This window comes from Schistocerca cancellata, chromosome 11, assembly GCF_023864275.1.
Source record: "Schistocerca cancellata isolate TAMUIC-IGC-003103 chromosome 11, iqSchCanc2.1, whole genome shotgun sequence".
Lineage (NCBI taxonomy): Eukaryota > Metazoa > Arthropoda > Insecta > Orthoptera > Acrididae > Schistocerca > Schistocerca cancellata.
Window position 1 is genome coordinate 149884380 of NC_064636.1, and position 10740 is coordinate 149895119.

Genomic DNA, 10740 nt, shown 5'->3' on the forward strand with positions numbered 1-10740 from the left:
TGTTAACATAGTTTACTACTACATACACTCCTGGAAATTGAAATAAGAACACCGTGAATTCATTGTCCCAGGAAGGGGAAACTTTATTGACACATTCCTGGGGTCAGATACATCACATGATCACACTGACAGAACCACAGGCATATAGACACAGGCAACAGAGCATGCACAATGTCGGCACTAGTACAGTGTATATCCACCTTTCGCAGCAATGCAGGCTGCTATTATCCCATGGAGACGATCGTAGAGATGCTGGATGTAGTCCTGTGGAACGGCTTGCCATGCCATTTCCACCTGGCGCCTCAGTTGGACCAGCGTTCGTGCTGGACGTGCAGACCACGTGAGACGACGCTTCATCCAGTCCCAAACATGCTCAATGGGGGACAGATCCGGAGATCTTGCTCGACAGGGTAGTTAACTTACACCTTCTAGAGCACGTTGGGTGACATGGGATACATGCGGACGTGCATTGTCCTGTTGGAACAGCAAGTCCCCTTGCCAGCCTAGGAATGGTAGAACGATGGGTTCGATGACGATTTAGATGTACCGTGCACTATTCAGTGTCCCCTCGACGATCACCAGTGGTGTACGGCCAGTGTAGGAGATCGCTCCCCACACCATGATGCTTTTGTGTGCTGTTGCTGCTTTTGTGTGCTGTTGCTGCTTTTGTGTGCTGTTGCTGGTTTTGTGTGCTGTTGCTGCTTTTGTGTGCTGTTGCTTCTTTTGTGTGCTGTTGCTGCTTTTGTGTGCTGTTGCTGCTTTTGTGTGCTGTTGCTGCTTTTGTGTGCTGTTGCTGCTTTTGTGTGCTGTTGCTGCTTTTGTGATCTGTTGCTGCTTTTGTGTTCTGTTGCTGCTTTTGTGTTCTGTTGCTGCTTTTGTGTGCTGTTGCTGCTTTTGTGTGGTGTTGCTGCTTTTGTGTGCTGTTGCTGCTTCTGTGTGCTGTTGCTGCTTCTGTGTGCTGTTGCTGCTTCTGTGTGCTGTTGCTGCTTCTGTGTGCTGTTGCTGCTTCTGTGTGCTGTTGCTGCTTTTGTGTGCCGTTGCTGCTTCTGTGTGCCATTGCTGCTTTTGTGTGCCGTTGCTGCTTTTGTGTGCCGTTGCTGCTTTTGTGTGCCGTTGCTGCTTTTGTGTGCCGTTGCTGGTTTTGTGTGCCGTTGCTGGTTTTGTGTGCCGTTGCTGGTTTTGTGTGCCGTGGCTGGTTTTGTGTGCCGTTCCTGGTTTTGTGTGCTGTTGCTGGTTTTGTGTGCCGTTGCTGGTTTTGTGTGCCGTTGCTGGTTTTGTGTGCCATTGCTGGTTTTGTGTGCCGTTGCTGGTTTTGTGTGCCGTTGCTGGTTTTGTGTGCCGTTGCTGGTTTTGTGTGCCATTGCTGGTTTTGTGTGCCGTTGCTGGTTTTGTGTGCTGAAGGCACCAACTGACATGCTCATCTCTGGAAAGGAAACCCTAGCTGAAAACCTTAATTGTACAGGCAAAATTTCTCAAGAAATGAAATGCTGTAATGACACTCAAACCAATTCCATCCTGAAAAAGAGCAGATAACAAACAGTGTAACACACAATACCTCATCCGACAGTAAAACTGGTGGGGGAGACGGAGATCGCCCTCGAGTCAGTCCACTCAATTCAACAGCTACCCCCAGAGTGTCTCTATAGTGGCGGCTCTCAATGTCCGTTCTCTTACATGGAGGGGAACCTGTTACCAACTCCGAACTACCCCTGGCAAGCAGGTGCATCATCGCTGCCTTTACTCCCAGTTTATGTTGGCACTAACTGACCTACATAGTGACCACATCTCTGCCTTCACACTACCAGCAGACGAACTCCTAATACAAACCCCATAGTTAATTAACCCAAGGCAACGTAGAGGGATTAAGGAAAGGAATTGCATTTATGTAATAATGAATTAAATGAATTTCTTCAGTCGAGTTATAACATTTCTTAAATTTAAAAATATCGTGAAAGTATCATAAACATCTACAGTATTCAATATAATGCAACAAAAAATAACTAATTATAAAGAGATGGAACGTGCCATTCACTCTCAACCTTACTTGCATATTTTTTGATTTCTTTCTTCATTGTTAATATTCAGATACTTCACTTCCATATGTGCGAAAATACATGTTGAAACTAATGGAGTTAAAAAAAAAGTTAAAATACTTACTGATTCGGTTGTCAACTTCTAGAATCTGATACACACCATGATACCAGTTACATTAAAAACAATTGTGTGTTCCTAGTTAAGAGTTTAAAAACACTCGAAATTTACCAGATACCATTGCAAACAAAACTATATACGCAACACATTGCAAAAAAAGTTAAAAGTTAGTCAGAACAAAAGAAAGCACTGGACCATGCACACCTTCAGTAGTTCATAATGCTTCATGTCCAACATGATGCACATACTGAGGACCTGAAAGGCATCACAGTTCTCTCTGTGGGAAAGGATTGAAATGGAAGTGGAATAATGGGACCCAGATAATACAGGGGTAGCTCATGCATCAGCTTTTACCACTGCCACTCAATATGGAGTGTCAGCCTACAGTCTTTAATGGATGATGCAGCCATTTATATGTGTCTCCTTCAGTCAGTGGTGTTCTGCAATGCCAGGTGACCAGATGTTGGGAAGATGTAAAAACTTTCAAAAAGGCTCAGTGCAAATGTAATAGACAATTTACAACCATTTCCATCTTTTCAGACAGTATTTCCGTTTGTGCAAGCCTTCATACAAGTTGCAGTGCCAAAAACGTAGTCTTGGATTAAAACCATCTGCAAGTGTGTCATTCATTCATTCATCAGTATGCAATTTTTTTCCCTTGGCTGATGTGACATTGATTATTGTTCATTAACAGTCATTATGCACCTGACTAAAATCCATACTAGATACCTAATCAAAATTTTGGAGCTTGCACTAGTTTTTGACTTATTGGGAATCAAACAAAAAAATCTGTTTACTAGGTGAAATAAATTTATCATTTCTGAAGGTGAAAATGATTGCAAAACAATGAAAGGGAACTTACAGAGCTAAGATAGTGGAACAGGAACATTCAAAACTTATTAGTGTTAGTTAAATCTCACATACTTTGAACTGAATTTTGATTTAAGACATGTAACATACATTTTTTGATACATTTAATTAATTGGTGTAGACCATTAATGTGTAGCACTGTATTTTGAAAAGATGGTAAAATGTGAACATGAATAATTTTCTCATCTAAAAATTTCAAATCAAATTAGCAGGGACTCAGATCAATTAATATTGAATTTCCTCTGGGTATTTTAGTTCTGAACCACGGATCTGTCCTTCTGTTGGAATATTATATACTCTCCTCTTCTCTCTTCAGATTGACTCAGAGTACTGGTGGGAGCTGCGGCACAGCATGTGAAGAAACTTGTCACCATAGAGTGGTCCAGGATGAGTTGGTGACAGACATGGAGAAGTCAACACACGAGTTTGATACCAATACAGATGATGTGACTATTGATAAGGAATGCTCAGTTGCCACCCGATATGACTGTGCTACGAGGGAAAAGGAATTACATGTATATATCTGTAATTTCTGCCAACAAAGCTTTCCTTCAAAATACAGACTCATAATGCATGTGTTTATGCACATTGATGGCACGCAACCACCTTTGTATGTTTGTAAGTGGTGTGGTGAAGTATTTCACAGTGATGTTAGTTTGAAAAAACATTTGAAAATGAGTGAGTATTATGTCTTAACTGCTGGCAACCATGAAACATATGGCTATAGTGATAAGCATGAAAGCAGCATCTTCTTGGATAGTGATCCAGTAGTTTCTGTTGCAGAAGACAATGAGCAGCCTTCATATAAGGAAACTAGGAAAGCTTCAAAGAAGTACTCTAATGACATGTGTAACATAGAAATGGCAAATTTTGCAGAGAAAACAAGTGATTATGGAACTTCATCTATAGCTGTTAATATCAGTGCCCAGGCTGATCTACCTACTGCAACAAGAACCGACAAATGTGATATTTGTGGCAAATTGTTCGCAAGGTCAGGTGATCTCAAGAGTCATGTATTCATAAACAGCAGGAAAAGACCACACAAATGTGACATACGTGACAAATCGTATGCCCAGTCAGTTTGTCTCAAGACACGCGTATTAATTCGCACTGGAAAGAAATCTCACAAACATGAGATGTCTGGGAAATCTTATGCTAGGGATCTCAAAACACAATCATTAATTCATACCGGAAAGAAACCCCACAAATGCGATATTTGTGGGAAATCTTTTACTGCGGCAGGCAATCTCAAGAGACACACATTTCTTCATACTGGAAAGAAACCTCATAAATGTGAGATTTGTATGAAATCTTTTGCTAGGTCAGACGATCTCAAGAAACATGTGTTCACGCACACCGGGGAAAGACCTCACAAATGTGATATTTGTGGAAAATCGTTTGCTTTCTCAAGCGACCTCAAGAGACACGTATTAATTCACACAGGAAAGAAGCCTCACAAATGTGACATATGTGGGAAATGTTTTTCTACTTCAGACAGTCTCAAGACACATTCCATAATTCACTCTGGAAAGAAACCTCACAAATGTGAGATTTGTGGGAAGTGTTTTACTGTGTCAAGCAATCTCAAGACACATTTAAAAATTCACACTAGGAAGAAACCCCACAAATGCGATATTTGTGGGAAATCTTTTTCTACTTCAGACAGTCTCAAGACACATTCCATAATTCACTCTGGAAAGAAACCTCACAAATGTGAGATTTGTGGGAAGTGTTTTACTGTGTCAAGCAATCTCAAGACACATTTAAAAATTCACACTCGGAAGAAACCTTACAAATGCGATATTTGTGGGAAATCTCTTTCTACTTCAGACAGTCTCAAGACACACTCACTAATTCACTCTGGAAAGAAACCTCACAAATGTGAGATTTGTGGGAAAAGTTTTACTGTATCAAGCAATCTCAAGACACATGTATTAATTCACACTGGGAAGAAACCTCACAAATGCGATATATGTGGGAAATCTTTTGCCAGGGCAGGCAGTATGAAGAGACACTCCCTAATTCACACGGGAAAGAAACCTAACAAATGAGAGTTGTGGCAAGTCATTTGCTAGATCAGGTGATCTCAGGACACATGCAGTAGAACACATTGGAATGGGACCTCCCAAATGTCATACGTGACAAGTTTCACGGAATTGGGTACTCTATAGACACATGAATTACTTCACATCAGAAAGAAACTCCATGATTTGTGAAGAAGTATAGATGTATTACATCTTTTCATAAGGTTATGGTTTTTATCACCCTTCAGCCACTTTCCACAGATGTTCACAACAGTAGCATAGATTCAGCCAACGAGCTTCACCACTTTTGAGGCACTAGTTCCCAACTGCAATGACATTGTAACTTGCCCTTTGCTAAAGTCACTTACATCATCTTGTTTACATGCTCGCATCCCCTCTAAAACAATACCTTGTTAATCTCTGGTCTGCTTACTGCAACATGTGGCATTCGTTCTCCTCACAGGCAGCGTTCATGACATTTATGCTCATCAGTGCATCTTCAGGTAAATGGATCAGGTGCGAAAATGTGTAATCTAACATATGCACTGTGCTTTGTTGCCATTTACATCAGTGCACAGTAGCTATATTTTTTGTGAAATTTATGTTTCACAAAGCTCTGTATATGATTCAGACACACTGTAGATAAGTGTTATGCACCAAAGCTCTTAATTATTTGTTCAGCGATTAATACTGTGCGAGTTCTACACGAAATAAAATAGGTAAACAAATATTAGGTGTTATGATTTGATTGCAGTTATTTCTATACCAAGAACAACTCTCAGAATGTGAGTACTAAATATTTCTTGTGTTACGTTCAAAGATGTTTCCATTGTGGATATTTTTATTAATTTGTGTAAATAAAAATGACGTTTTTGGAAATGTGCATTTATGCTTCATTTTTAATTTCAGAACGATTGTTTTAATTTTTGATTTACTACCTATTTGTTATTGCTCAAAGTGGTTTAGTATGTCCCATCATACGTGTAAATCATGGAGACAGTTATAATTGATTTGCACTGTTCTGTTTTGCTACACTTTAGCAATGACACTTTTAGTAATGTCATTACATTTTATTCCATCTTTCTCATGATAAGACATCAACAACTGCTGTATAGATTATTCATAATAGGCAACATCCGCCTACATATGTATTAACTATTGTTTTCCAATGAAAGGAAAGAAAAACCAGGTTTCTGGACAACAGCCTTATATCCAGCTGAATCTGAAAATATACTACTAAATGTCATGACTATACATACTACGAATTTCTAAGAAAAACAGTAAAATTTATAGTAACATGTTAAAAAAGGTACACAATTTGGACTAAATATGTGTTAGCTAAAGATGGGTCATATAGCGTTCATCTGGTACACGAGATGTAAGTAGAAAATAAACATATTCTGTGGTTGTGTGGAAAACCACCCAAAGAACTGAGTCTACATAAACACAGTAGATACCCATAAATTAATGAGTGTAACTGCACCTAATAAAATCATAACCTATGCTAATCATGACAATGAACTATTGTACAAGATTTATCAAGTGCTAGTCAATTGTAGAATGTGGATGCAGGAGTACATGGAAATCAAGCATAAAAATGATTTTCACAGGTTTGCAGCTGGGTTCCATCGTCCTGATGACAACACGATATTTAGGCGGACCACCTGGTTGTCATCTTCAGGTGAGATTGAGTGCACAACCACGCCGGAACTAAAGAGATCTGAGACTCAGCAGCTCCTTTATATCGCGGGTACTGGCCATTGCACGTGCGTGAGCAACGGAAGAGCTGCCCTCTGTGAGGCGAAGAATTTCAGCGGCGCCAATGGTGAAAACTGTCAAAAGCGAGGAATCGCAAAATTAAAATGCAGCTGGTTGGAAACCAGGCCGTTGTTGTTTTATCTGTGATGAAATAGGATTCCATGTCTTGCTTATAGGAAAACCTTTGTCTCTATTAAAAATATTATCAGACAGACGTATTTCAATTGATTCTTTCGATACACAATCCCAGTAACGGGAAGCCGAGGCAATAATTTGCGTCTATTGTGCCCTTCATTAAGACAGTGTTTGGCAATGGCTGATTTGTCCAGCTGGAGAAGACACGTATGCCGTTAATGTCCCACACATCGATCTTGAACTGTACGAATAGTCTGTCCAATGTAGGTCTTGCTGCAGTGCCAGGGAATCTTGTATACCCCAGGCTTCCTCAGTCCCAAATCTTCTTTCACCGATCCAAGAAAGGCCGGCCGCGGTGGTCTAGCGGTTCTGGCGCTGCAGTCCGGAACCGCGGGACTGCTACGGTCACAGGTTCGAATCCTGCCTCGGGCATGGGTATGTGTGATGTCCTTACGTTAGTTAGGTTTAAGTAGTTCTAAGTTCTAGGGGACTTATGACCTAAGATTTTGAGTCCCATAGTGCTCAGAGCCATTTGAACCATCCAAGAAGGGATCTAGTTTTGGCCAGAGGTATAAGGACGCTTTTAATATCATATTTCCTGAGGATTCTTGAAATTGTTGAAGAAATGCTTCCCACGAAGGGTAAAAAAGCAACAGATTTGGAAGTGTCCACCATTGGTTCTCGTGGGTGTCCAAATTGAAAAGCACGAGTAATTTAGTGATCAGAATACCGATTCTGCTTGAAGACAACCTTCTGGTGATCCAAGTCCTGCGTCAAGTTATCAGAATCCGAAACAGCATAAGCCCTCTTGACCACTGCGCGTAAAACTCCCAAGCGTTGATGTTGTGGATGACAACTTGTGGCATGGAAGTAGCGGTCCGTATGCGTAGGTTTGCTGTATACACTGGCTGAAAGTCCTATTTTCTTTCTTATGTACTAAGACATTCAAAAATGGTAATTTGCCATCATTTTCAATTTCCATCGTAAATTTGTTTCTTGGATGAATGCAGTTAAAATGATCTAAAAATCGATGAAGAGATTCTATTCCATGTGGCCAAATGATGAAAATATCATCCACGTATCTCAAAAAACATGTTGGTTTAAGAGAAGATGTCTTAAGTGCCATATGCTCAAAATCTTCCATAAAGAGATTGGCGACAATAGGGGAAAGAGGACTCCCCATAGCCACACCGTCAGTTTGTTCAAAAATTGCTTCATTAAATAAAAAATACGTCGATGTCAATATATGGCGGTACAGCTCACTAGTTTTGCCATCGAAGAGTTGACAAATTAGCACTAAAGACTGCTCCAAAGGTACCTGAGTGAAAAGTGAAACAACATCACAGCTCACTAGAAGGTCAGATGTTCCAGGGCGTAGAGACGTCAGGCGTTGAATAAAGTCGGACGAGTTGGATATGTGGTGTTCACACTTCCCAACGTGTGGGCTCAGAACAGAAGCAAGATATTTTGCCAAATTATAAGTAGGGGCGCCCAGATTACTAACGATCGGACAAAGAGGTGCCCCAGGTATATGTACCTTGGGTAGACCATACAACCTGTGTCGTACTGCCGCCCCTGGATGAAGATTTTTAATGATATCCTCAGGCAATGAGCTTTTCTTAATAAGAAAGATGGTCTTCCGCTTTATACGATCGGTAGGATCGCTCCGTAGCTTACGGTATGAAGAATCCTCCAACAAACAAGCCATTTTTGCCAGATAATCTTCACAAGTAAGAATAACAGTGGCACTGCCTTTATCAGCACGAAGAACTAAAATATCCTTATCTTCCCTCAGTGACTGAATGGATTTCCTTTCACTAGAAGAAATGTTTTTCCGTGGTGTGGAGCTCGACTAAGATGATGAGACACTTCCTGTCTAATTTCTTCTGCCCGATCTTCGGGAAAACGGGCAACGGCCTGCTCCACAGCACTAATAATATCGACAGTAGGCAAATGCCTCGGTGTGGGAACGAAATTCAAGCCTTTCTCCAAAACCGACAAAGTATCTCCGTCCAATGTCTTGTCGGTAAAATTAATGACAGTCCGGCGGCGACTGATGTCATCAGATGTGGATGATTGTTGGCGAAGCCGATGAAATTTAGAAGATTGTTTCTTCACAGTATTCTTCTGCGTAGACTCTGAGTAGGCCCATGAGGCTTCGTCAACCCAATTCCAGGATGCAGAAGACAGACGTGAAGAAAGTTCCAAATGTAACAAATAGAAATCTTTGGATACTGCATCCAATTGTCGACGTGTAAAACGAATTCTCTCACGTATCAAAGCAAAACTAGCACGTTTCAAGATCTTTTTAGCCATGTCAGTACCAATAAAATGAGAAATTTTAGCAAATTTCGTAATGATACCTTCATCCCTGCATCTCAATAAGAACACCAGTGCACTCAGCAATTTTCCTTTGTTCTTGCGTATTTTATCACATTTCTTCGCAGGAACAACCATCTGCCCCCTGTAGAGGTTCTTGATGTGATAGTGTAGATTTTCCCGGCGTATCTGGGGTATACAAGATTCCCTGGCACTGCGGCAAGGCCTACATTGGACAGACTATTCGTACAGTTCAAGATCGATGTGTGGGACATTAACGGTATACGTGTCTTCTCCAGCTGGACAAATCAGCCATTGCCAAACACTGTCTTAATGAAGGGCACAATAGACGCAAATTATCGCCTCGGCTTCCCGTTACTGGGATTGTGTATTGAAAGAATTAATTGTAATACGTCTGTCTGATGATATTATTAATAGAGACAAAGGTTTTCCTTTAAGCAAGACATGGAATCCTATTTTATCACAGATAAAACAACAGCGGTCTGGTTTCCCACCGGCTGCATTTTAAATTGGCGATTCCTCGCTTTTGACAGTTTTCACCGCTGGCGCTGCTGCAGCTCTTCACCTCACAGAGGGCAGCTCTTCTGCTGTTCACGCACATGCAACGGCCATTACCCGCCGTATAAAGGAGTCGCCGAATCTGAGGTCACTTCAGATCCAGCGTGATTGTGCACTCAACCTCACCTGAAGATGGCGGCCAGATGATCCGCCGAAATATCGTGTTGTCGTCAGGACGATGGAACCTGGCTGCAAACCCATGAAAATCATCAGTATTTGACACACCGGGAAAATCTGCGCTATCACATCAATCATACAGTTTTAAAGAACCTACAATGTAGGGTGCTTTGAAACAAATGACTGGTGTTTACATCAGAACTTTACCTCTAAGGCCACTAAAAGACTGAGGGTCATAGTGCAGCAGAAGGGAATGGAACGACACCTCTGATCAGACTGAAAGCTGTTTGCCAAGAGTGAGCCAAATTGATCCCAGCTATGCTCTATTGGCCCCTGTGACTACTAACAGCTATCTGATTGGTTGCTGGATGGTTTTCGAGAAGCTTTTCCTAACTAGCGATGCTTCTAGGAGGTGTCACTCCATTAGCATCCTCGCTGTCCGAATGGTTTGAAAGTGAACATGGAGTATACAGTGGTAACTGGTGCAGAACCAGCCATTGCCTAGCCACAGCTATGCAGTGAAACATATTTCATAAAGCAGCAGTAGCTGGCCGCGAGAGACACAGCAACAGATAAGTAACCGCATTTGTCATTTACGGGTTCCTAACCAGGAGCTAATTGTATTATATCATCTGTGTGCTTTAATACTTAAGTTTCCTGAGTTTCTGCGTGTAAGTTCAACATCTAATAGCCACAGTTCTCACTTTTCCGTTTGCGTCAGAAAGTAAACCGATTTTCTGACATATTACAAGTTCCAAATCAGGGTCAAATTATTTACTTTCACCTG

At 41.2% G+C, this 10740-nt stretch overlaps 1 protein-coding gene across 1 annotated transcript in view; it reads left to right on the plus strand.

Moving 5' to 3' along the window:
- LOC126108610 (zinc finger protein 492-like) overlaps positions 1–5895 on the plus strand; it is a 138821-nt gene extending 132926 nt beyond the window's left edge. Inside the window, exon 7 of the mRNA XM_049913913.1 lies at positions 4013–5895. Coding sequence (XP_049769870.1) covers positions 4013–5072 — 1060 coding nt within the window. The 3' untranslated portion in view covers positions 5073–5895. The remainder of the gene's footprint in view (positions 1–4012) is intronic.
- The last annotated feature ends 4845 nt before the right edge of the window (positions 5896–10740 follow it).